General features: G+C 40.4%; 1 protein-coding gene across 1 annotated transcript; it reads left to right on the top strand.

The window, feature by feature from the left end:
• Window positions 1–585: 585 nt before the first annotated feature.
• Window positions 586–24,589, top strand: timm10b (translocase of inner mitochondrial membrane 10 homolog B (yeast)). The gene is made up of 3 exons (XM_039744934.1): window positions 586–909; window positions 3,141–3,236; window positions 24,211–24,589. The coding sequence occupies exons 1-3, from the start codon at window positions 883–885 to the stop codon at window positions 24,397–24,399; spliced, it is 312 nt and encodes a 103-aa protein (XP_039600868.1). The 5' UTR covers window positions 586–882; the 3' UTR covers window positions 24,400–24,589.
• The last annotated feature ends 3,349 nt before the right edge of the window (window positions 24,590–27,938 follow it).

The following is a 27,938-nucleotide window of genomic DNA, read 5'->3' as shown; positions in this document are numbered from 1 at the left end:
GGAAAAGAAGGCACTCCAGCGTGTAATTAAAACTGCACAGCACATTTCTGGAGCAACCTTCTCCTTCCTACAGGGCATCTACACTAGTAGGGTCATCAGGACAGCGCGCAACATAATTAAAGACAATACTCATTCTCAACACACACTTTTCACGCTGCTTCCCTCAGGGAGATGCTACAAGAGTGTGAAATCACGCACCATAAGACTGACACATAGTTTTTTTCCACAATCAATTAGACTTCTCAACAATGCTAAAAGTTAAAGTCAATCCAAACTACAACTTATAGCGTCATAAATGGTACTGACTGCTGCGGTATGTCATCAGGCACTGTGCACCTTATTTTGTAATCTTATAATTGTAATTGCTATTTGTTTTTATACTTCTTTGACTTTCTGTCTTTGCATATGAAGGTGAGCAAGCAATGTAAGAATTTCATTACATGGTTTTAACGTGTTTTTACTGTGTACAGTATATGACAATAGACTTCTTGTATCTTGTATCTTGTACGTACATGGGACTTTTATTTTGAATCATTTCATTCCATTGGCTACCGGAAGCACTTCTTTTTTGTTGCTTACTGCTTCCCGCTTCACCGTACTAAATTGACTTGCTTTAAAACTACCTTGGGTAACATTAAGTTACTTGCTAGTCCAAGTACGTTGTAGTTATCAAATAATTATGGTATGTGGTATCCGTAATACTGAATCAAGATTAAGTAGCAGTTTCATTTAGCGGCTATAGCGTAATAGAAAACTGCATTAATTGATTGAGGAAGATAACTTTACGTATTTTTTTTTATTTCCGAATACTGAAGTGTTTTTTTAATATATGTATATATCTTAAAACCATAATGACGATTCATTTTTGAAATAGAATTCAGGATGGAGGCAGACCAGCAGATTAGAAATGTAAGTATTTTTCACCCATCCTCATTAATGTTTATTTCCAGTTCTAGTTAGGTGTTTCTAGTTTTTGTGCTGTGACTGCATGCGACAGACTAGTGGAAAGAGCTCAGGACGAAGGTCACCTGAGTGTCACGTTTACATACAGTACATTCAGACTCGGAGTATTCTTGTTTTCGTTAGGCGTTTCCTAGAAATAATCTTTCAATGCATTTGTTATTTAACTATTGTTTGTTTCTTACAAATAAATATATCTATATAATGTTATCTCTTGTAGGCATACCCCATCAGCGTTGTACGTTTCTTTCCTGTTTATGTAATAGGTGTATTTAAATGTATATGATTACATTATACATTCACGGTCTAAATATTTGTTTATTTTTTTTAATCTATAAAATTATCAAATGACAGGTAATGTGTTTATGATGTATTTGTTCTAATCAATCGCCTTTTTTTCAATGATTAGTGTATGCTCTCTACTCTCTACTTTTCACTTGTTTAGGTAAAACTGAACTAATGCTGAAATATTTCATTAACCATCCTTTCATTTTTGAGTATACAGTAATCCGGTTTTGGAATCTTTCTTGTACCCATTACTTAGTTGTGGGAAACAAGGATGTATTCCAGAAGCAGTTTAAGAGAAGCCTGAATTACGATTTTTATAAATAGTTAAAGTAGTCTTGATAATTGGTTTGACACTGGAATTCTCTTCAGTGATATTCAAAACAAGAATTGGAAGGTGGGATCCTCAGTGTTTTCTCTAAACCTGCCATTTCATCCAAGCATTTGGTTAGCATTTGAAATTTGAGGATCCTTTGTTGTAATTTTCAATTTTTACCTATTTTGTTATTTAAGAACTCGCTTCATGTGAGTTCTCTACTAGTATTACAGTGATCCCTCCTCGATCGCGGGGGTTGCCTTCCAGAACCCCTCGCGAAAGGTGAAAATCCCCGAAGTAAAAACCATACATTTATATTGTTATTTTTATATTGTCACGCTGGGGTCACAGATTTACACAGGAGGTTGTAGAGACAGGGACTTTAAAACACTGCAAACAAACATTTACGTCTTTTTTTCAAAAGTTTAAACTGTGTATTGATTTTTGATTGTTTGCTTTTCTCTCTCTGACATTCTCTGCTCCAGGCGCGCACTCCTTTGAAGTGGAAGATATGTTTGCATTCTTTTAATTGTGAGACGGAACTGTCATCTTTGTCTTGTCATGGAGCACAGTTTAAACTTTTGAAAAAGAGACACATGTTTGTTTGCAGTGTTTTAAAGTCCCTGTCTCTACAACTTCCTGTGTTTCTGTGCAAATCTGTGATCAAAGTGTGACAATATAAAAATAACAGTATAAACGTATGGTTTTTACTTTGCGGATTTTCACCTTTCGCGAGGGGTTCTGGAACGCAACCCCCGCAGTCGAGGAGGGATCACTGTACTAAAATATATTCAATGAAAGTGAAATTACACTTTTTTGGACAAATGTTCAATTGAATTGAATTGGCACATTAGAAGAAGTAAATTCTTGTAAGACGTCTTGCAGTGCAATTGTTGGTAAATCTACGGTTAGGTGGTCATATTATAGCTTATGATATTAAGTAATGAACTCTCATATAAGTTTTGGCAAATGAAAGTTTCATTTTCAGCCTTTATTTAGGTAGAAATAACAGAAATCTGACCTTTTTATTTTTTTAAGTTGTTATTAATAATACAATCTAAAGATAGCTGTTCAACGCAACAACATTAGGGATGCTGCTGTAGCATATGTAAAGTGACTTGAAATGAGTAAGTGATTTCTGTCCAGGGTAGAAACTTTGAATATTTCATCTGAAATTATGGTTTTGTTTTAAAAATATAGTGTTTTTTGGTGACTTGTGGTAGAAAGTAAGTAGAAAATAAGTGTTTTGTTTGTTAAGCCATTTATTAATGTGTTTTAAAGCCTGTAAATAATGTATTAATACAATCGTTCCTGGATATGTACTAACCTTCAGATTACATCAATACAAGTTGCTCTTCTTATTTACCTATGATTATATAGTAATTGTAGTTAAAGATTCTTGCAGAGCGAAGAAGAGGTATGTTTGTAAATGTAATGTTTAACTTTAATGTTATAAAACCACCAGAAAGTAGTATTTTTATTAAATAAATGCTTGCTCATTGATATTTGTCTAATTGATTTGCTAGTATGACAATACAGGTGCAGGGAGTCTAAATTATGTTTTTTTTTTTTTTTTTAGCTTCGGGATTTTCTTCTAGTTTATAACAAGATGACTGAAATATGCTTCAGTCGCTGTGCAAGTAACCTAAACTATAGGACTCTAACAATTGATGAGGTGAGCTGCTTTGACTGCAGATATATTTGCGATTGTTTAAGTTCCATTTTACTTCTATAATTTTTTTTTTCCCCTGAATTGAATCCCTGTTCATTATGCATAGTCATACATACTTAATTAACCTGAATTGCATATGTGTTTCTTTATGCTCTTAATATATTCAAACGTATTTTCTTCATCCAATCTAGAGACGTTGTTTCTCTGCAGTTATCTGATAAGACATTGATGAAGAGCTCCATTGGTGAGCACCATAAAAAAAATGGTAATGGTTATTTTAGCCCTGGCACAATAAAAATAGATGATTGGGGAGACAGTGTTTCTGCTACATATATACAGTTCCATGCAAAAATGTGGACATCCCTGACCATATTACATTTTGTTATGTGACAGTAACTAAACATAACCTTTTGGCCTTTTTATGAAAAGGTTAGTTTACAGTTATGATTTATTTGAAGTAAAAAAATAAGAGTAAATGTGGAATTTGCAAAAGTTTGTGCATCATCTTGCGGGGAATTGTAGACCTCATTGGGTATGTGATTTTAAAAAAAGAAAGCCAGGAGAGATGAAGATTGAAAAACTACAAGGACTGGACACAGGTTTGCTAAGAAAGGATGGCAGAAATTGTACACTTTAGTATGGGATAAAAGGTCAGAAAATAATATCTTAATGATTTTCAGGTGTTCCTTCAATTATGGTATTAGTTGTCAATTTCACTTTTTTTTTTTTTTAAGAGTATGGAAAAATTATTATTATTTTTTTTTTTAAATAGTTGTAATTTTAAATAAATAAGACAGTGGTCATGCAAAACAGAAAATTTAGTTTTTCCAAGAATTTGACAATATTAAGATTGAGAGCTGCTCTTTCAAAGTCAACCATGTCTGTCGTTTAACCGACATAGTATAGTTGACCATAACAAGTGACCGACTACACAAAAAACAGTTGCCACCAAGTTTAAACCCCCAAAATTTTGTGATGTCTTTGTATGTCTGGTGTAAATAGTGTTTTGCTGGATAGATTTTAGGCTTCCAGTCATCATAGCTTACAAAATGGTGGACATGACAAAATTATATTTAAACACATGTCCTCTATGTTAACTGTAAGCTGTATTTGACTGAGTATATGAATTTCCCCTTGGGATTAATAAAGTATCTATCTATCTCTCTATCTCTGAATGATTTACGTCCTAAGCTGCACCATGTAATTGCAGATGCAGGCAGTGAGCATGGCATGGCATTGTACAGTTGGGAGGTTGGTGAGGGAAGCTCTCCTAATGCAGGTTAAACTGGCAATTTTCTATAAAACTGTTGTGGCAAAGTCCTTCATGTTAAGTGATTTAACTTGTATTTGAAACATATCCGCATATATTTTTTTATATACTTTTCATCAAATAAATCACAAGGCACAAAACGGAGCTATTGATGTAAGCCTTTTTATTCTGCTTAATCACTAATAGTGATGCATCTCCCAGCCAAGCTACAATTTTGTGCTTTTATATATCTAAGTACATATTTAATCTTATCTTATAATCAATGATGACAGATAACTTTGGAGAATAACTCCAGGATAAATATGAACAAAGAGAGCTCATTTGTATGTACAACATCTTGAGCAATTATTTCAACATCTCACTGCAAGTCTTAGTGTAAACAAAACAATATGTAAATAGACCTTTGTACTATGCATACCATCTGTAAATAATATTGTGAAGTATTTTTTTATCTATGTGTAGCCAATTAATAAAGTGGCACATGTTTCAAACCTGAGAACTAAAGTTTTGCTGACAAAATGCAATGGTAATTACTGAATTTCCCCACAGGATTAATTAAGATTGTCTTTTTTTTAATCTAATTTTCTTGAAATAGACCTCTTTGGCACAGATACATTATTTTCAAGTAGAAAAATGAGAACCTCAGACTAAGACAATTGTGATCTTAATTAACTCAAGGTGGCTGTCAGAGCATGTAGTAGTGGTATCCAAGCACAGTCTCCTAATAACAGCTTGATCAGCTGGGCTGCTTGGAAAGCACTGGAAAAATTGTATAATGTCGTTTTAGATGGATAGATAGATAGATACTTTATTAATCCCAAGGGGAAATTCACAATTAATAGATTAATTTAAATACTTCAAGGTGGTATATGCAAGTCCAGTGAATGAAATATGGAGATTTTCTAACACTTACTATTCAGATAGAAAGGTAAAGTAAATAGGATGATATAACTTTCTTCATCTTTGTCAAATGATTGGCTAGATTTGTTTCTCATTCTTATACATTGGTAATGTTACAAAAGCTATTAACTGCAAGGTTAAAAAAAAAAAGTGGGGGATATGGTCCTCCCAGCTTGTATTTACAATAGCAAGTTGTTGAACATTTTGGAATGTTCTGCATTTAATGCATGTATGAATGATGCCTAAAATGTGAACAGACCTTCATGTAAATCATAATTGATAGAAACAGCTTGATCAAACAAAAATCACATTTTTTTGAAACTGTCTAAATATTTATAGTCCAACATGGAAAACAAGTGTGAACGCTGTACTTTTAATAGTTCATTTAGCAAAAATAACCAAATGCTTCTAATAGCTTATGATTAGAGCTATTTGGGAAGAATATAGTTTATTCCTCTGTTTCAGGTTATAATTCCAGAATTGCATACTAGAACATTTTGTTTATATACTTTGCTTACAAAAGCCACAGTTACAAACAACAATCCAAGTCCACTTTCTTCAAAAGGAAATCTGTTCTCTACTCTTCTCACCTCGATAGTGGTAGTAGGGAGTCATTAGCTTGTCTGATTTATCGTCAAATGATTTGAAGTTTGAGTTCAGTTTTGTACGCTTGTTATGTAGTAAGGAATATATTTGTGCTATTGTGTCTACATTTGAACTTGTGCTCTGATACCCTGTGTAGTATCACTTGAGTGTGCCCAGCAATGGACTGGGTCTCCATCCAGTATAGCTTTTTTCCTTGAGCTGATACTGCTGGGAGAGTTGGATTAAGTAGATTTGAGAATTTTAAATAAAATTCACTTGAAATACAAAAAAAAAAATGTAAAAGTGCAAATGATATGTACAATAACATAATCTAATTTTAAAATGAAGTGATGTTTATGGTCCAGTTGTTTTTTTGTGTATGTGGTTGAAGCACTGGCAGATTAAATGTCCTGCTGGAGAGGGTGCAAACACATAAATAGCAACCCCTAGGCACCATTCCACACTAAGTGTACAGTCTGCATGCAAGTGCATACTATACAATGGGAAACATTTTAATTTTTCTTTTCCTTTGTTCAAATGAGTAATCTTTTGACATAGTCTCATGTCTTTCTAAATACTTGTAAACCAGACACCTTTGGGAGACTCTTGAACCCGACACCATCGGTGATGTAACCGGATAAGCTGGACAATGAGGACAACAATCAAAACAAGGGCAAGGTGTAAAGTGCAAACAGTGGTTTTATTTAAAACAAAACCAAAACGGTGTCCATATAAAGTGCATTTCTCCAAAAGTCAATAAGTAAATAATTAATTTAAAACGGTGAAAATATGGAGGTTAAAATCCCAATAAATAACTCCATTTAAAACCAAGGTTAAAATATAGGGTGGTCCAGATCTAATTATACAGATTCAGATCGTCTGGATTACTTTGATTTATGCGGGGACGATTCCAGTTCTACGTGAAGACAACTCTTCATATCCTCAGTTATCGATGGTCTGGGATTTTTCAGGTGATTTTCTATGTAATAAACTTAAGTTATAGCATAATGAAAATTGCATAATTAGATCTGGACCACGCTATACTGGCTGGAAGCAGTCCCTTCTTTAAAAACCCGGTGCCTTCTTCATTTAACTGGCAGTTCCCCTGCTTCTCCCATACGGGCCCTGCAACAGGGGATTCTCCAACCTGGTGGTGCAGCAGACTTTCTTTTTGGTCTAGTAGCCTTCCGACCCCTGGCTCTATATGGCTAATCTGCCGGACTGAGACTTGAGTTACCCAATCAATCCAGCGCTAGTTGGAATAAGTTCTTTTTAATTGCAGCACATTATATAACCTGAAATAATATAGATATAAAAAGACGATACCCCTCCCTCAGTTATACGGCGGTAAGAAATCACATAGGAGAAATAACTTGGCTTTCTTTAATGACGGTTTATGCGGCATAGCAGACAGGAAGCCATGACAAGACCTTGTGTAGAGTCTACCATTTTCGTCACTGCATTGGAAGGATTTTCCAGATCGGATGACGGCATCTCCCATCTATCCATCGGCTTCAAAGGTGTTCAGGGCAAAGTTCCAAGGCTTTACAGTCTTTCTCCATGTGCAGGCCCCCACTTAAGTAAATCATGCCATTCCAAACAAGGAAAAGAAGATCCAGTATAATGCTGACTCTAGCACACAGAAATAGTGCACGTTGCCCATTTCGCATTTGTCCTTAACTTGTCTTGTCTTAAGATGCTTGCTTAGCAATTCTAAATGCTGGGCCCTTTTACTAAATCTGGCTTTAAGTTAGCTGTACATGTGAGAAGAAAAGAAAAGCAGATTTAAAATATTTGCACAGACAAAAGTGACATATTAAACTTATATTCTGATTACACCCAATGACCAGGGTGCTCATGTTGGGACACTCTCTCCCAAGCCTCAACGACTCCCGCTGCCTTTTGCAGCGAGCTGTCCACAATCCTGGTCAGTCCTGCCCCTCTGAAAAACTTGGCAGGAGTGACCCAATCCATCTGCCCCCGAGTGCCTACCAAACACCCTGCTAGGGCTCACTTCCCAGCTGCCTGCAACTACCAGTGAGCCTGCTCTTCCTGCTCGCTCACACCCGCACTGGCTCTCAGCCTCCAGCTTCCCCTTCTTCCTCCTCCAACCTCTGCTGTCTTTTCCGATCTTCCAACCCGTACACTGTGGAAGCTGGCCCAGCCACAGACAGGCAGACACGTCAATGTCGCCCACAACATGTTTATTACGAAGTGCCATATTTACAAAAGTGCCACACAAAACCCCAAAGTCCCCAAAAGTCCTGGCCTAATCACAGTGCCTCACTTCTTCAGGCCGCCTCTTTCTCTCATCCAGAGCTCTGTCCACTCCACTCCCAACTCTTGCCATCATATGAAAGGAGGCGGCCCCTTTATACACACCCGGATGTGCTCCAGGTGCTTCCCAGCAATCTCCCACCGACACGCCCCAGTGTGGAGGAAGTGCCGGCTGCATACCCGGAAGCATTCCAGGTGTCCCCAGTCGTCTTACCCCCCACCACCAAAGCCCCCAATCCCAACGGCCCATCTGGGTCTGGCGATAGTGCCGAGGTCCAGGGCTACAAAGGCACAGGGTCGCCCCCTGGCGGTGACCACAGGCCCCTACAGGGTTAAGCTTCTAAGCTCTGTACCTGTGGCCCCCAAAGGAACCAGGGCGGTTGCCCCCACATGGTCTGGGGAAGGCGTAAGCCCTCCTCTGGTCTTCCTAGGCGCCCCGGCCGGGTTGCCACCCCAGCCATCTCCGACCGTGCCCTACCGCCAGTGAAGACCCGTCGGGCGGAGCGGCACATCCCGCGAAGGCAGCTCACCCCCAAAGTGGATCCTGCTCCTGAGACGCCGGGGTCCAATTCGGCACCCCGGGGCCTACTCCTTTGACACCCCCTCTGAGGTTTTCGTGCCCCTTTGGAAAGAGCCACTCACCACAGCTGGTGGAGGCTACGGAGGTGCAGCACCCCGTCGCCAGCAAAGAGTCCTCTGGCCAGACGGCCCGTCCAACGAGGGCAGGTCCTACTGCTCGTCCAGGGTCAGGTCCTGCAACACACAGAAACAAGGGGGCAGAGCCGCTGCCTGGACACCCTTTCCTGGTGTCCCTTCATGCCGCGCACCGGCAGCACTTCCCCCTCCGACCGGCACCCCAGAACTTGCCTGTTCGGCACTCCCTCCACGGGTTCCATGTCCTTCCTGTTGATGCAACAGACGGGACTGCCTGCACTCCTTTCCTCTCCGCTGACTTCCCGGGTTCCCTCTGCCCCCGCAGAGAGTGGCCAGCAACTGGATGTGATCCGCCTGCCTCACTTCCTCGCTTATTGGCGGAACCGGCATTCTTCCCTTGATTCCTCCTTTTACTGTTGGGCGCCGTGACAGTCGGGGTCTGTGCATGGCAAACGCTCAGATCCAACCCCATCTGCGTCCATACAAAGCGACGGGAGACTGCCTCGAGCTCGGAGGGTAGGGTGTTAGGACCCAGGGCACTCATCAGCCCTCTTCCAGCCAGCCCCTGTGATCATCCTCCCCTCACCTCGTGCACAGCAATCATCGTCGCATCCATTGTCAGAGAACCCCCCACTCGGTTCCGATCATTCAAATCATGGCCATTTTCGGTGGGCTCTCCTTTATGCTTTATGGGGTCAGGTGTATTCGCAGTTCCCACCGTACCTCTCCAGCCAAAGGCTCCAGCGTCGTGCCGTTTTGCTGATGTATGCAGCGTCTGCACCGACACGACTGCCGTCCACCTCAGCTTCTGCAACTCCGCACAGAGGGCACTCAGCACCTGTAACAACTGCTGCTTCGCAGGCTGAAGGCAGGCCTCCAGCTCAAATGGAGCAGCCTGCAAGGACAGGAAGTTAGACGGTGGTGAGCCTACCTGTCTGTCAGCAACACACGCCGGCGACTTCCTGTGGGCCTCTTCCTCTGGCCCAATCGGGTCTGTCCCCGGCACAAGACGGACATTCCTTGGACCCGCCTATATACAGTTATTGACGGGCACTCAAGACACACACCGTCCAATCCTGTGCCTGGCTCAGGGAGGGACTTCCGATCCGTGGCCATCTTGGCTCTCCTCTTCCTGGTGCGGTGGCGTTTTTGGGCTTTCATGAGCTGCAGTGGCTCTCTCCCTGCAGCTCTAATAGCTGCTGCCGCGCCACTGGAGCCCCGTAAACCGACATGCCCCCGCCACTGACACGGATCCAGGCAGGCCCTGCTCTGTAAACAGAAAACGCACGCAGCCCAGCAGGGCCAGTTGCCGACAAGCATGGGAACTTACCTCCCGGATCTCGTCTGCATGAGGAAACGTCCCCGGCATGGCTTCACTGGGTGACACGCCGTCCCGGGCACCTCCAGCACCGGCAGGCACGTCGGAGCCCACTGCTCTCTTGCCCTGGACGTTGTCTCTCTTCCGCACCAGGTGAGAAACACCCCTCTGCGTTCCGGTAGCGGCCTGCTGGGCAACTCTTAGTCTCGGGGCTGTGGACACACCGCACCCACGGCACGTGTCTGGGCGCACCTGCTGTGCCGGGCCGTCCACAAAATTATTTGTATCAGGGATTCCCAGCCTTGAACCAGGTGGATCGGCCCATCTGGGATGCCACAGTGGAAGCTGGCCCGGCCACAGACAGGTAGACATGTCAATGTCACCCACAACACATTTATTATGAAGTGCCATATTTTCAAAAGTGCCACATAAAACCCCAAAATCCCCAAAAGTCCTGGCCACAACACAGTGCCACACTCCTTCAGGCCACCTCTTTCTCTCCTCCAGAGCTCCGTCCACTCCCGACTCTTGCCATCGTATGAAGGGAGGCGGCCCCTTTTATATACACCCGGATGTGCTTCAGGTGCTTCCCGGCAATCTCCCTAAGCTCTGTACCCGTGGCCCCCAAAGGAACCAGGGCGGTTGCCCCCATATGGTCTGGGGAAGGCGTAAGCCCTCCTCTGGTCTTCCTAGGCGTCCCGGCCGGGTTGCCACCCCAGCCATCTCCGACAACACTCACTCCTACTATTTATAATGGGGACATGGCACAGGTGCGCCAATTAGCAGTTCCCGGCATCAATTATAGACATGGGTGATCTCACACCTTTGAACCACCCAAGCCCTTATCGCTCCCAGGAACCGCTCCAGCTACACTACCACGCTTCCTCTTTAAGCCGCGAGTGCTGCAATTATTTATTTAAAAACTGGCCTTTCCTTCTGAGCCGTGAACCTGTTATATCACAAGCACCCTACCAGGGATATTGTCTGGTCCAGCATCCTTTTGTGGGTAGACTATACATAGTTTTCTTACGTCAGCTGTGGTCAGACACAGTACTTGATTGTTGGGAGGAGGGGTGGTATTCCTCGCCACCACGTTGTTCTGTTTATCAGAGTTTGTGTAGAAGTTGTTTAGAGCCTCTGGAAGGGAGGTATTGCCATTGCAGACCAGTGGTGTTATCCTGTAATTAGTGAGAGTCTTAATGCCCTGCCACATGCAGTGTTTATCACCACTGTCTTGGAAGTGGCTGTGGATTCTCTGGGCATGTGCACGGTTTGCTACTCTAATTACCTATGCAGTAATCCACGGCTTCTGGTTAGGGCATGAGGTGAAGAACTTGAAGACAGTAATCACCTCAATGTACTGGCTGATGTAGCTGGTTACTGATGTTGTGTACTCCTCCAAGCTTTTGCAGGCACCATCAATTGCAGCTTCTCTGAACATGTCTCAGTGAGTGTGCTCAAAGCAGTCTTTAAGAGTAGAGGGAGCTCTTGTTAGCCAGGTTTTCACCTGCCTCAGAGCTAGTTGGGATCTCTTGACAAGTGGTCTATATGCTGGAATTAGCATAACAGAGATGTGGTCTGAATAGCCCATATGGCGAAGGAGCATCACCTGATACAGTATGTGTCAAGAATGTTTGTGTAAACAAGATCCAGCATGTTCTCTCCTCTTGTTGTAAAGTCCACATACTGATGGAATTTAGGGAGCACTGACTTGAGATTTGCATTGTTGAAATCTCCGGCAAATATAAACAGTCCATCTGGGTGAGGATTCTGCACTTCACTGATAGCACTGTACAGTTCCCAGAGCACTTACTTGGCATTTACGCTGGGGTGAATATTAACTCTTGACTATAAGCACAGTAGTGAATTCCTGTGGTAAATGAAAAGGTCTGCATCTAACGTTCACAAACTCCTCCAGCAGTGAGCAGTAACTGGACACTAGCACGGAGTTCTTACACCTTTCTCTGTTGATGTAAACACACACCCTGTCCCTGAGCTGGCCGGCTACGCCTCGCACGGACTCCCATTTGCTTTCATGTCCTCTGGCCATTGGTATCGGGTGATGCCAAGAACTGAAGGCCTGGACTTCGCAGCAGTCTGAGGTGATATCATTTCTCCAGCAGATCGTCTTTTGGGCTGAATTATGGGCAATTTCTGTGCATCAAAAGTGTCTGCTGATGACTGATATGAACACCAGTCGTTCCGAAGTTCATTTACCACTGAAGGTCGGGCTAAGAGACAAAATAGTATGAAAGAGCACCATTTTTGGTCTGAAGAAATCACTGCAAGCTGCTGCGGCAACAACATTATCATTCTGGCCCCCCACATCCAAGAAAGCTTCAGAGTGGATCAATTGGGCCATGACAGTGACTAGGCAGGGAATTGAACTAATCAGTCCAGAAAAAGAAGCGTGCATAAGCTTATCCTCCCAAATATTAAAAAAAAAGATATGTAGTCAAAATGGTGTGTTGTGTTTTTTTTTTTTTTTAAACAATAACCCAAGAAAGTGTTTCCATATTCCATATTTACACTGTCTTGTCCATTGTAAAATTATGAATATGGCATTTTATGGGAGGATCTGCAATGATTTACAGTTGTGCTTGAAAGTGTGTGAACCCTTTAGAATTTTCTATTTCTGCATAAATATGACCTAAACATCTCACTCAAGTCCTAAAAGTAGATAAAGAGAAACCAGTTAAACAAATGAGACAAAAATATTATACTTGGTCATTTATTTATTGACGAAAAATGATCGAATATTACATATTTGTGAGTGGCAAAAGTTTGTGAGCCTTTGCTTTCAGTATCTGGTGTGATGCCCCTTTGCAGCAATAACTGCAACTAAAAGTTTCCTGTAACATTTGCTCATTCCTGCACACCAGCTTGGAGGAATTTTAGCCCATTCCTCCGTAAAGAACAGCTTCAACTCTGGGATGTTGGTGGGTTTCCTCACATGAACTGCTCGCTTCAGGTCCTTCCACAACATTTTGATTGGATTAAGGTCAGGACTTTGACTTGGCCATTCCAAAACATTTAACTTTATTCTTCTTTAACCATTCTTTGGTAGAACGACTTGTGTGCTTAGGGTCGTTGTCTTGCTGCATGACCCACCTTCTAACGAGATTCAGTTCATGGACAGATGTCCTGACATTTTTCTTTAAATTCTCTGATATAATTCAGAATTCATTGTTTCATCAATGAAGGCAAGCCGTCCTGGCCCAGATGTAGCAAAACAGGCCCAAACCATGATACTATTTCACCACCATGTTTCACAGATGGGATAAGGTTCTTATGCTGGAATGCAGTTGTTTCTCTTCTCCAAACATAACGCTTTTCATTTAACACTAGAATTACCAGAGCCTACAAAAAAACTCGTAGATCCGTCCCACCTTAAATCGCTTCTTAAATCCGTTCACACCTCTCCGCCAGCGTCTTTTGTCATCTAAATGTGCTGATAAAGACAAGCTGAAAGCAGCCGGCTATTCCATCCCCCCACCGACTTAGAACGTGCACGAACTTCTCCCAGCTCATGCCTTGATTGATTATCTGGGAGTGAAGTGGAGTTTTAGAGTGGAAATTATAGATTGCTATTTGGAACATGCATTTAATGTGTGTTCCATTTCTACAATAATCTGTGTAAACACTTTAATAAAAAAACAAACTTTTTCATATTTTAGTAGTAAATGTTACAAAATGTAGGCATAAACTATAAAATGTGTGAAGCTTGAAGTCCAAACATCAAATAAACACTTTCACAAAAGGTTCAAGAACGATACAACCGCTTCCGTGGCTTACTGTTAAGATTTGCTGTTTTAGAGCGCAGTAGGCTTACTGTGCCTCAGAGACCCAAGTTTGATTCCCCTCTGGAGAGAAAATGTTTTTTTTTTTCTTTTTAACCTTCGCCACTCTGCCTGCCTGCCTGAACTCCCTGTCTATCTATATAGTAATAATAATTTTATTATTATATAGCTTTTCCCTGTCTGTCTATCATATAGTGTCTTTCCTTCCTATCTATCTATATATCTATCCCCTTGGCTGTTTTTTTAGATATCTATTATACAGTGCCTATGGGGTGCCAAACAGGCATTTACAATGATTTTTGGAATATATAAAGTCATTCCTGAATATATAAAGTCAGCGTTGGAATGTATAAAATCATTCCTGAATATATAAAGTCAGTGTCGGAATATATAAAGTCATTCCTGAATATACAGTGCATCCGGAACGTATTCACATCGCATCACTTTTTCCACATTTTGTTATGTTACAGCCTTATTCCAAAATGGATTAAATTCTTTTTTTTCCCTCAGAATTCTACATGCAACACCCCATAATGACAACGTGAAAAAAGTTTACTTGAGGTTTTTGCTAATTTATTAAAAATAAAAAAAACTGAGAAATCACATGTACATAAGTATTCACATCCTTTGCTCAATATTTTGTCGATGCACCTTTGGCAGCAATTACAGCCTCAAGTCTTTTTGAATATGATGCCACAAGCTTGGCACACCTGTCCTTGGCCAGTTTCACCCATTCCTCTTTGCAGCACCTCTCAAGCTCCATCAGGTTGGATGGGAAGCATCGGTGCACAGCCATTTTAAGATCTCTCCAGAGATGTTCAATCGGATTCAAGTCTGAGCTCTGGCTGGGCCACTCAAAGACATTCACAGAGTTGTCCTGAAGCCACTCCTTTGATATCTTGGCTGTGTGCTTAGGGTCGTTGTCCTGCTGTTAGATGAACCGTCGCCCCAGTCTGAGGTCAAGAGCGCTCTGGAGCTGGTTTTCATCCAGGATGTCTCTGTACATAGCTGCAGTCATCTTTCCCTTTATCCTGACTAGTCTCCCAGTTCCTGCCGCTGAAAAACATCCCCACAGCATGATGCTGCCACCACCATGCTTCACTGTAGGGATGGTATTGGCCTGGTGATGAGCAGTGCCTGGTTTCCTCCAAATGTGACGCCTGGCATTCACACCAAAGAGTTCTAACTTTGTCTCATCAGACCAGAGAATTTTGTTTCTCATGGTCTGAGAGTCCTTCAGGTGCCTTTTGGCAAACTCCAGGTGGGCTGCCATGTGCCTTCTACTAAGGAGTGGCTTCCGTCTGGCCACTCTACCATACAGGCCTGATTGGTGGGGTGCTGCAGAGATGGTTGTCCTTCTGCAAGGTTCTCCTCTCTCCACAGAGGACCTCTGGAGCTCTGACAGAGTGACCATTGGGTTCTTAGTCACCTCCCTGACTAAGGCCCTTCTCCCCCGATCGCTCAGTTTAGATGACCGGCCAGCTCTAGGAAGAGTCCTGGTGGTTTGGAACTTCTTCCACTTACGGATGATGGAGGCCACTGTGCTCATTGGGACCTTCAAAGCAGCAGAAATTTTCCTGTAACCTTCCCCAGATTTGCGCCTCGAGAAAATCCTGTCTTGGAGGTCTACAGACAATTCCTTTGACTTCATGCTTGGTTTGTGCTCTGACATGAACTGTCAACTGTTGGACCTTATATAGACAGCTGTGTGCCTTTCCAGATCCTGTCCAATCAACTGAATTTACCACAAGTGGACTCCAATTAAGCTGCAGAAACATCTCAAGGATGATCAGGGGAAACAGGATGCACCTGAGCTCAATTTTGAGCTTCATGGCAAAGGCTGTGAATACTTATGTACATGTGATTTCTCAATTTTTTTATTTTTAATAAATTTGCAAAAACCTCAAGTAAACTTTTTCACGTTGTCATTATGGGGTGTTGTGCGTAGAATTCTGAGGAAAAAAATGAATTTAATCCATTGTGGAATAAGGCTGTAACATAACAAAATGTGGAAAAAGTGATGCGCTGTGAATACTTTCTGGATGCACTGTATAAACTCAGCATTGGAATATATAAAGTCCGAGTTAGAATATATATAAAGTCAATACTGAATATATAAAGTCAGTGTCGGAATATATAACCTCATTCCTGAATATATCAATTTAAAGTCAGATTATATTGATATTGATTGAAATGACTCGGGCACATTTTTAGTAAACTCAATGAGTTCCTAATACAACATAATGAACTAAATTAATAAAAACATCTTCAGAAAAATATTTTAAAAAACCCACTGTTCAGTTAATTCATTCAAAATGATGTATGTGCCCGGTATTTTGAACACTATATTTATTTACTGTTTTTGTATGGGCACATTTTTGGACGAAGCTCACAAGCCCAATCGACCCAAGCCCAATCGAGTGGCTTCTGTCAAAGTTTACCAAAGAGTGAAATGACAAGGACGGAAATTTTATATATATTCGGGAATGATTTTATATAGAGAGAGACAGACAGGCAGAGAAGTCACTAGATATATAAATAAACAGGGAAGGCACATGTACTGAAAGAAAAAAAAGATCAACATGTGTGTTGATCCTGCTGCACAGTGCACTTGTACTGAAAGAAAAAAAAAAAGATCAACATGTACGTTGATCCTGCTGCACTGAATAAGCTCACGCACTCTAACACCGGACCCCCCAGCCCCCAATCTGACTCTAATTAGCGGCACAAGTACAGATGCAAACCAAGTGTAATCAAGAGTCCCTGGTTTAATCCCCACTCACTCCTGTATTTGCCGTTTTCAGTAGTGAGCTGCTGTTTTTGTTAATATTATGCAGTACACACATACACTTGGTTTGCATCTGTACTTGCGCTGTTACTTAGAGTCAGATGGGAGGGGGGGGCGGGGGCGTGTACATGTGCATTGTGCAGCAGGATCAACGGACATGTTAATCTTTTTTTTCTTTCAGTACATGTGCTTTCCCTGTTTATATATCTAGTGACTTCTCTGCCTGTCTGCCTCTCTATTACGCAGTCTGTGTTATGGATCTTAAAAATCTTAAGGACACTTGTTCATGTTAGTTGCAGTCTCAATTGTTAAAAAATATTTTAAAAGGAGCATCTCGCATGAAAATATAATGATTTCATTAACTGACAGTGCATACCAATTTATAAATTTTATGTCCGTTTGAAGTTAAAAAAACAAAACATTTCCCCCCCAACAGGGAATCAAACTCTAGCCTCTGAGGCACAGCACGACCTGCTGCCCTCAACTCAGCAAATCTTACCACTAAGCCACAGAAGCTGTTGTATCATTCTTGAACCTTTTGTGAAAATGTTTATTTGATGTTTGGACTTCAGGCTTCACACATTTTATAGTTTACTAGACATTAAGCCCGTTACAATAATGGGCGCTAGAACAGTATTGCATAAACATTATTAGGAACAGTCTATATTAAATGGCAAGGGACCTTGACCTCATTCTGTTTGTTGTCTTAATTTTTTTGTTAAAAATATTTTTGCAAGAAGCCTAAAGTAAAATAATATTAAAAATAGAAACGTATATGACAATACAGTAAGTATAATTAATATTGCCTTAGTGTAAAACTTTATAACAATCTGTAATACACAATATCTGAAGAAGATATTTAGGAAAATGTTTATTTTTTTACCTAAAGAAATATTTCAATAAAATTTCATTATAGACAACATTTTTTGTAAACACTCTTGTTCAGGACCATCTACAACGTTGACAACAACATCTGTAAAACTTCTAACTCTTGATAATGCAACATATAACTGACTGTGACTGAATACTGGTTCTGGCAAGTAAATGGCAACTTTTTCTAAGGTTTGCCCTTGAGCTTTATTAATTGTTATGGCAAAGGCTAATGTAACTGGAAATTGTTGCCTTCTTATGGTAAAGGGTAAATTAGTAGAGGATAGAGCCAAATCAATATGGGGAATATTCTGATGCTCATTTTCTTTTTTTACAATCGATCTATTTGCTCATATTTTTCTTTGTCTTTCAGCCTTTCTTTTGTTGATGTTTACTTGCTGAGCTGACCGGTCTTCCAGGAGATGTTGCTTATATACGATTTGAGTGTCTGTGTCTTTTGTCCTACTTGACGTGTCCTTTTTTTTTTGGGTAGCATGTTAGTAGATAGTTAGTAAACATGCTCGGGGCAGTATGCGTGGCGTCTCCCCAGCAATGGATTTTATGTGCGCAGCCGCGACTACCCAATCTGCACTCTCCCCAGCAATGCTGTCCTTTATTTGCTTATCATGCGCGGCTGCAGCTACGCCATTCACTGTGTGCTCAGCTTCCAGTGTGTGTGCGTGCGTCCATGATGCCGGTCGTGTGTGTCGCACCGAGCCTCGCGAATGCGTACTTCACCAAAAGACACACAAACACGGACACCTGGACGCACACAGGGGTTTTTATTAAAGAGGATGATGCCTTCATTTTGTAACATTTATTACTAAAATTTGAAAAAATTTCTGTTTTAACAAAGTGTTTACACTGATTACTGTAGAAACTGACACACATGAAATGCGTGTGTTCCAAATAACGATCTATTATTTCCACTCTAAAACTCCACTTCACTCCCAGATAATCAATCAAGGCATGAGCTGGGAGAAGTTCGTGCACGTTCTAAGTCGGTGGGGGGATTGAATAGCCGGCTGCTTGCAGGTTGTCTTTATCGGCACATTTACAGGACAAAGGACACTGGCGGAGAGGTGTGATGGGATTTAAGGTGGGCCGGATCTACGAGTTTTTTCGTAGGCTCCGGTAATTCTAGTGTTAAACCAAAAAGTTCTATTTTGGTCTCATCCGTCCACAAAACATTCTTCCAATAGCCTTCTGGTTTGTCCACGTGATCTTTAGTAAACTGCAGAGGAGCAGCAATGTTTTTTTTGGGGAGCAGTGGCTTTCTCCTTGCAACCCTGCCATGCACACCATTGTTGTTCAGTGTTCTCCTGATGGTGGACTCATGAACATGAACATTAGCCAATGTGAGAGAGGCCTTCAGTTGCTTAGAAGTTACGCTGAAGTCCTTTGTGACCTCGCCGACTATTACACTCCTTGCTTTTGGAGTGATCTTTGTTGGTCGACCACTTCTGAGGATGGTAACAATGGTCTTGAATTTCCTCCATTTGTACACAATCTCTCTGACTGTGGATTGGTAGAGTCCAAACTCTTTAGAGATGGTTTTGTAACTTTTTCCAGCCTGATGAGCATCAACAACTCTTTTTCTGAAGTCCTCAGAAATCTCCTTTGTTCGTGCCATGATACACTTCCACAAACATGTATTGTGAAGAGCAGACTTTGATAGATCCCTGTTTTTTAAATAACACAGGGTGCCCACTCACACCTGATTGTCATCCCATTGATTGAAAACACCTGACTCTAATTTCACCTTAAAACTAACTGCTAATTATAGCAATAACGGAAACCTGACTAAATAACAAAGATGGGGATGAGTGTAACATAGAGGGATACACATTTTTTAGGAAGGATAGACAGAACGGAACAGAAAAGGAGGTGGGGTTGCTGTTTATGCCAAACAGGGTTTAAATGTAAGTCGTCTTCAGTTGGATGATGAGCCCCATCTTAATGAGGACATGTGGCTTCGCCTGGAAAATATTAGGGGAAAAAGGTCTTATTTTAGGAGTGTGTTATAGACCACCCAATTCAGACAGTAATTTCAACACACATCTTTTTAGTAATACAGTAATCCCTCCTCGATCGCGGGGGTTGCGTTCCAGACCCCCGCGATAGGTGAAAATCCGTGAAGTAGAAACCATATGTTTCTATGGTTATTTTTATATATTTTAAGCCCTTATAAACTCTCCCACACTGTTTATAAATATTCCCCGCAGAGTTATACAGCATAATCCCTTTGTATTCTCTTAGATATTAGGTAAGATTCATTAAAATTATGTATATAAACACACTGTTTATATACAGTAAAACCTAAATATTATTTTAAAGATATTGAGTGTCTCCGATATCACATGTTACAGCCATTACGATAGACATGCCACCAGCAATAAATACGTACAATGCAACAAAAATAGTATACAGTAAATGTGTGTGTACAGTGACACTAAACGTACGTACATGTACTAAGTACTGTAAGTAGAAAAATAATTATGGTTACTCACCAACAATGACACGATGACTTGTCCGATAACAATGAGTTTTATTTTACTGCACAACAAAGGAGAGCGTTACAGCCCTTAAAGGAGCCACTTCAGGCGATTGTGTAGCACTGCTTCTTCTGGCAGTCTTCAATCCAAATCCCTAAAGCAGATTCCATCCAGACTACTGCCTTATTACATCCACTTACAACTTGTTTTGCACCCTGGTTAAAAGGACACTGTGGCCGTAGATCTTATATTCCTTTCCTACTTTTTAAATAAAAAGAATCGTAGCCTTCAACAAATCCAAAACGTTTACCTTTTCAGCAATCGTTAACATCTTCTGTTTGCGCTTGGGCACGGCCCCTGAAGCAGTAGCAGATCGTTTTGGAGCCATAATGAAGGGCTTGACTATGCACAAAGATAAACACAAAAGAGCACAACTCTTTACACAGCGAAACACGTTGATGCTGAATGAGCGAGACGAGACTTCCTGGTTAACACTGCATTCAGCAAGCAGGAACTTAACTGCGTGCTCTGATTGGTTAGCTTCTCAGTCATCCGCCAATAGCATCCCTTGTATGAAATCAACTGGGCAAACCAACTGAGGAAGCATGTACAGGAAGTAAAAAACACATTGTCCAAGAGAACCATAAAGCAGCGAAAAATCCGTGTTATATATTTAGTTATGCTTTCATATAAAATCCGCGATCGAGTGAAACCGCGAAAGTCAAAGCGCGATATAGCGAGGGATTACTGTATCAAAAAGGCAAGTTTACAGGGGGATATTATAGTCATGGGGGACTTTAATTATCCAAATATTAACTGGGATAACCTTACAGATGGAGGAGCACAAGAGCAGGAGTTTTAGAAGTAATCAGCGACTGTTTTTTAACACAGCATGTTAAAGCACCAACATGGGGTGAAGCCTGTCTGGATTTAGTATTCTGTAATAATCAGGATAGAATTGAGGGTGTGGAGGTGATTGAACCACTAGGGTCAAGTGACCATAATATAATACAATTCTCAGTATTTTGTAAGAGTACAGATGCAAAGACTAAAATTGTTAAGTTGAACTTTGGTAGGGCTAATTTTGAGCAGATGCGACAAAGTCTAAGTAGGATAGACCGGGATAAGCTTTTTAAATGTGGAGACAGTCGAGGAGCAGTGGAACAGGTTTAAAAATGTTTTACATGCAATGCAGGACAGATACATACCTAAATTTGGAATTAATAGGAAACTAAAAAACACTCCACGATGGATTAATAAAGATTTAAAAAGAAGTTGCAAAGGAAAAACTGCTGTATAAGGCATATAAGACTAATGACTGCAAAGAGAATCATAGCACATATGAGAACATGAGGGCAACCATTAAGAAGGATATCAGAGAGGCTAAAAGACAGTTGGAGAGGAATATAGCAGATAAAGGAAAGAAGACCCCAAGAGATTCTTTCAGTATTTTAGTAGTAAAAGAACAGTTAAGGAGGAGGTCAAGTTCATCAGGAATAGTAAAGGGAATTAAAAGATACAGACAATGAAATAGCAGATGCCCTAAACTTACATTTTTCTGAGGTGTTTACAAGTGAGCAAGTGGACAACCTTCCAGAGGTAAACACAACTACTAAGGAGGTACTGAGGGATTTGGAAATTGTAGAGGGAGAAGTGCTGCTCAGATTAAATAAGATGAAATCAAACAAATCACCAGGCCCAGATAATATTTATCCTCGTGTTCTTAAGGAGGCTAGTGAGTACATATATAAACCCTTGACACATATTTTTAGGAAGTCACTGTGCACTGGAGAGATTCCAAAGGACTGGAAAATGGCAAATATCATCCCATTATATAAAAAGGATGACAGGGCAGATCCAAGCAACTATAGGCCAGTAAGCAACAAGCATCACAGGAAAATTAATGGAAGGAATTATTAAGGATAAGATTGAGCAACACATGGCAAGGACAGGAGTTATTCTGAACAGTCAGCATGGGTTCAGAAGAGGGAGGTCGTGTTTTACTAACATGTTGGAATTCTATGAGGAGGCAACAAAAGGATACGATCAAAGTGGAGCTTATGATATTATTTATCTGGACTTTCAGAAAGCATTTGATAAGGTGCCACATGAGAGGTTGGGCATCAAGTTAAAAGAAGTGGGAGTTCAGGGTGATGTTTTTAGATGGGTGCAGAATTGGCTCAGACACAGGAAGCAGAGGGTGATGGTGCGAGGAACCTCATCAGAACTGGCCATGTTAAGAGTGGTGTTCCACAGGGGTCAGTGCTAGGGCCGCTGCTATTTTTAATATATATAAATGATTTAGATAGGAATATAAGTAACAAGCTGGTTAAGTTTGCAGATGATACCAAGATAGGTGGATTAGCAGATAATTTGGAATCCGTTATATCATTACAGAAGGACTTGGATAGCATACAGGCTTGGGCAGATTTGTGGCAGATGAAATTTAATGTCAGTAAATGTAAAGTATTACACATAGGAAGTAAAAATATTAGGTTTGAATACACAATGGGCGGTCAGAAAATCGAGAGTACACCTTATGAGAAGGATTTAGGAGTCATAGTGGACACTAAGCTATCAACTTCCCTACAGTGTTCAGAAGCCATTAAAAAGGCTAACAGAATGTTAGGTTATATAGCACGATCTGTGGAGTACAAGTCCAAGGAGGTTATGCTCAACCTTTATAATGCACTGGTGAGGCCTCATCTTGAGTACTGTGTGCAGTTTTGGTCTCCAGGCTACAAAAAGGACATAGCAGCACTAGAAAAGGTCTAGAGAAGAGCGACTAGGCTGATTCTAGGTCTACAGGGGTTGAATTATGAGGAAAGATTAAAAGAGCTGAGCCTTTACAGTTTAAGCAAAAGAAGATTAAGAGGTGACATGATTGAAGTGTTTAAAATTCTGAAGGGAATTAGTACAGTGGATCGAGACTTGTATTTTAAAATGAGTTCATCAAGAACACGGGGACACAGTTGGAAACTTGTTAAGGGTAAATTTCGCACAAACATTAGGAAGTTTTCTTTACACAAAGAACGATAGACACTTGGAATAAGCTACCAAGTAGTGTGGTAGACAGTAAGACATTAGGGACTTTCAAAACTTGACTTGATGTTTTCTTGGAGGAAACAAGTGGATAGGACTGGCGAGCTTTGTTGGGCTGAATGGCCTGTTCTCGTCTAGATTGTTCTAATGTTCTAATCCTAGAGGTTCACATAATTTTGCCACTCACAAATATGTAATATTCGATCATTTTTAATCAATAAATAAATGACCAAGTATAATATTTTTGTCTCATTTGTTTAACTGGTTTCTCTTTATCTACTTTTAGGACTTCAGTGAAAATCTGATTATGTTTTAGGTCATATTTATGCAGAAATATAGGAAATTCTAAAGGGTACACAAACTTTCAAGCACAACTGTAAGCAATTTGAATTCACTCATGCATCACTGGTTTATTGTCCAATTGCTCAGGTGAGCAATTATTTAGGCATCTTAAATTTTGTTTTTTTTTTTTTTCCCCCAGTAGAACTTGTTTACTTAGATAAAGTATTTTTAAATGTGTGTTGGTTGTATTTAATTTCAATTTTAGTTATAAATTCAGATTTTACTAACATTTTTTTACATTTGATTTCTAATGAAATATCACTTTCAATAGCTGTGCTACCCATATGGGACAACTTAAAATCGAATAAGCTGGTTTCTGGCCACCCAGCAGCTACTCTTTGTTGGATGTATTCAGCATTAACGTTTGCAGACCACCATCTATTAGAATGTGTTTTGTGATGCATGTACTGCACAGTAGTAATAAAATGCATTGCATTTTTTATTCCAACAGGTAGCACATAACAAACCTTAGCAATGCTTTGACAAATCTCATAGTATATAACAGAAAGTATAGCAGACACACAGACATTTGTCCTTTACTAAGGTGGATATTCAAAAATACTTTATGGAATGCTTAAAATCAGGCAACTTCTTGTCCGCGTAAAAGGTAACCTTTTCATTTTTGTTTGTTTTTAGGATGTCTGTTTGAATAACTGTGCTGGGAAGCTGATTCGCTCAAATCACTGCTTGATGGGGGCCTATGTGAAGTTGATGCCCTCTATAGTTCAACGAAGACAAACTGAATATGAGAACAAGACTCAGGAGTTGATGCAGCAAGCAGGGGAAAATGTGCTACCTGTGCATGAAAATGTTACTTCTGAATAAGAAAAATTACATCAGCAGGAATATTTGTTTCCATAACTGGAGCAGATGCATCTCACTAGCAACGATAACTTGGAAGATTGTTTGTTTGCTTCTTTGAAGACTTTTATATAATAAGTGAAACATTTTGAGGTTTTATACAATTGTCTCTATATTGAATTAAAGTTTTAATTTGTTAGCACAAGATGTCACACATTTGTATCATGCTGGATCATTCTAACTGATAATTTTCATATTGTGAGTAGCATCCTATTTTATAAATGTGTTTCACCAAAAATATCTTTCACAGTTCAGTACAACTTGTATGAGCAAATACTAAACAGAAACAGTTTTGTCAAAATAAACAGTGCAAGTTAGATTTGTAGTAAAGTTTAAATTTATATCTCCATCCATTCATAGAAAACAAGGGTGCATTCAGAAAAAGTCTGCGGAGATGTGTAGAACTGGCAGATAAAGAATGTGATGGCTGAGATTCAAACCAGAGGCCTCGGAGTCATGACAGTAGAGCTAGCCACTAGGGAATCCATTCCCGGACGGGTTTATCCATTCCCGGTAATTCGGGAATCCCGGGCGCCAGGGGATGACACAGTGCAGGGGCATCTCACATGTGAACGGTTTTAGAACGACTGACACTTATTTTTAATAAAGCTACTGCAATATGTTGACACCAATAAAAGTCTAACCTTATCTACAAGCAGTTCATGCTGTCATACAAGTACATGTATCTAGTTCAGGGGTGCCCACACGTTTTTGGCTTGCCAGCTACTTTTAAAATGACCAGGTCGAAATGATCTATCTACATTAAAAATGCTATATATATATATATTGCATAGTTTTACTGTCAAATAATGCAAAGAGTACACGACACGTGTTTCGCCCTTTAGATTGCGCCACAGCGAGTGTTTCGTTTATTTGACAGCATGTAGATCGGGGTAATTACATTCATGGCATTTGTAGTCTGAATCGCAATCTGATTGTATGTATGGTTACCTACCAGGTAACGCTTGTGTTGGCATACATCCGCCACGCTGCCCTCTTCAGTTGCGAGAAGCAGATCATAGAATGTTGCAAAGTTTTACTGTCAAATAATGCAAAGAGTATGCGATACGTGTTCCGCCCTAATTCTGGGCTCATCAGGCGTACACACTCGCTGCACGTCAGCGTCGGAGGCGAAGCCACGGCATGTGGATCAGTGTAATTACATTCATTGCATTCGTAATCCGAATCACAGTCTGATTGTATGTGTGCGTGCGGGATGGCCAGTGTGTTAGAAGAAAAGAGATCTCAGACTGGCCACTCTGTATGTCAATCAAGTGGCAAATGACATAAGGAGGATATATGATAGACTAACGTTTAAAAAATTATTTTTTTTGAATGCAACGCGATCTACCTGATCAGATACTGATACACTTGTTCTAAACAACGTCCATGCTTGCCATTGCTCTGAAACACCGTCATTTCAGCTTTTACTGATGCATCCAGTTTCTTGTCGTCATTCTGTGTGTTTCTTGGCACAGATAATGCGGATGCAACAGACTGACACATTGCCATTTCAAGTTGCTGTTCAAAGCTGTTGTCTGACAAATGTCAATGAAGTCTGCCCTGTCCCAGCATCCGTGAGCTGCAGAGAGCAGACTCTTCCCAGTCCACTGTACTCCGTCTTAGTGGGAGCTGGGAGACTGACGACTGCTGCTGGTTGACTGAATTAATCTGCAAAACAACTACACTGTGGACCAAAAAACCGTGACATTTAATTATTTTTAACTATAACTCTGTTATTTCTTGATCGATTTTTACACGCTATATATGCGAGCTTGGCCGTTCCCGGTTTCCCGGGAATTACAGGAGTTTCATTCCCGGGAATGAAAAATGTCCGGGCTCCCGGTAATCGGGAGCTTGGAAATGGATTCCATACTAGCCATCCTTTCAAATTCATTTAGTTATTATGCAAGGTATTCTATATGTGAGAGCATGCAAATATGTAATGTTCAATTTATCCTTAATAAAGTATATTGCTGCTTGTATACTCTGGCCTTCAAAATCTCTAAGCATTTTTAATTGGCCAAATAAAACTTGTAGCAAAATGTTATTTGAGAAGTTTATTACCTAAAACCACTCAGAATTTGAATTGTACAAATATTTGGTTAATTGGTCAAATAAAAATGGGCTGCAAACAGGACTGTTTTGACAGTGGCAGTGAAAATGTCAAAACATAAGTAACTCGCATATGAGAAATTTCACGTTCTTTATAGAAGAGCACATTATTTTAAATTCACAACAAACCTGCCTGAAAGCACATAAGAAACCGGTTCCAGCAAACAGAAATGTTCCCTGCACAAGGCCACGCTGCAGGATTGCACTGTTCACAAGCCAGGTGCAGGTTTATCAAGTGTGTGTAAGATGGCACTGGTAGTTTTTGCTTTTTCAATATTCCTTGTCAACTAGTTTGTAATTTTCCCCTTTATTGATCAAGTTCCTAACTGTCAGACCAGTCTAAACAGCTTCTGCAAAAAGTAAACTCTTTAAGGACTAGAATAGCTGCTTATAAAAGGCAAGTGACAGCCTTTTGACGTAAGCCTAGCAAGTGTCCACGATCTTCATAGTGTAAGCTGTAGACCCGATGCTGCATTTGGTGCTGGTGGTCAGATCTCCCTTGAACTTAAGGTTCTGCTCCATGGTCTAGTGGGATGTGAGGAAGAGAAAATATTTTTATTTAACTCGCAGATATCAAGGACTGTGTTTTGAGTTGATCATGCTGCAGAGAGCAATATGATTTGTTCCTGATTTATGCAGAAAAGGAGTTGGGCTGTGTGCACAGCATTAAGGGACTAACTTTTATCATTTATAGGAAAGGCTGACCTCTGATACTATCAGAAGACCCTGTGAAGAATGTAAGATCTTTATGGACTATAAGAATATTTAAATTGATTCTAAGTGTGTATAATTAGAAAGGTGTTTTCCTTAGGAATTCAAATGGCTGTTTGTTTCATGTTTTAGGACATTCCAGTATATCATAAATTAAGATTTAACCTAAGCTATGTATAATCTCAGAATGAACTGCTAGGGTTTTTTTTTTCTTTTCTAGGATATAAAAGAGAGAACGGGTTTACTTTAGATATTCTGTCAAAATCAGTTGACTGAGTTGGAAAGAGGCAGTCTCACATTCTCTCTACTCACCAAGAATTAAGAATAAAGAAATTATTTTTAATTTAATTGGGTTTAAGTTTTTCCGTTGTTTTCCGACTTCATCACTCACAGATGACAGAATGTGCCAGTACTGTACACCAGGATGACGAAAGACTTGCCACCAGCCAATCACAGCTCAGGGGAATACAGGAAACTGCAATTTGGGATAAACAATAATGCATTCATAAGATCAGAAGAGAAAATGTGGGGGAAAAGTGTGAAGGTAAAGCTAAACAGGAAACCATTTTTCCAATACTACTGTAGTAAAAGGGGAGACAAATACAAATTTAAAAATAGATGTAACATATTTTTCAAGCATTTACAAAGAAACAATTAAGTAGATGGAAATACCATGG

Source organism: Polypterus senegalus, chromosome 2 (genome assembly GCF_016835505.1).
Source record: "Polypterus senegalus isolate Bchr_013 chromosome 2, ASM1683550v1, whole genome shotgun sequence".
Taxonomy (NCBI): Eukaryota; Metazoa; Chordata; class Cladistia; order Polypteriformes; family Polypteridae; genus Polypterus; species Polypterus senegalus.
This window is presented reverse-complemented; position numbering and strand designations above follow the sequence as displayed.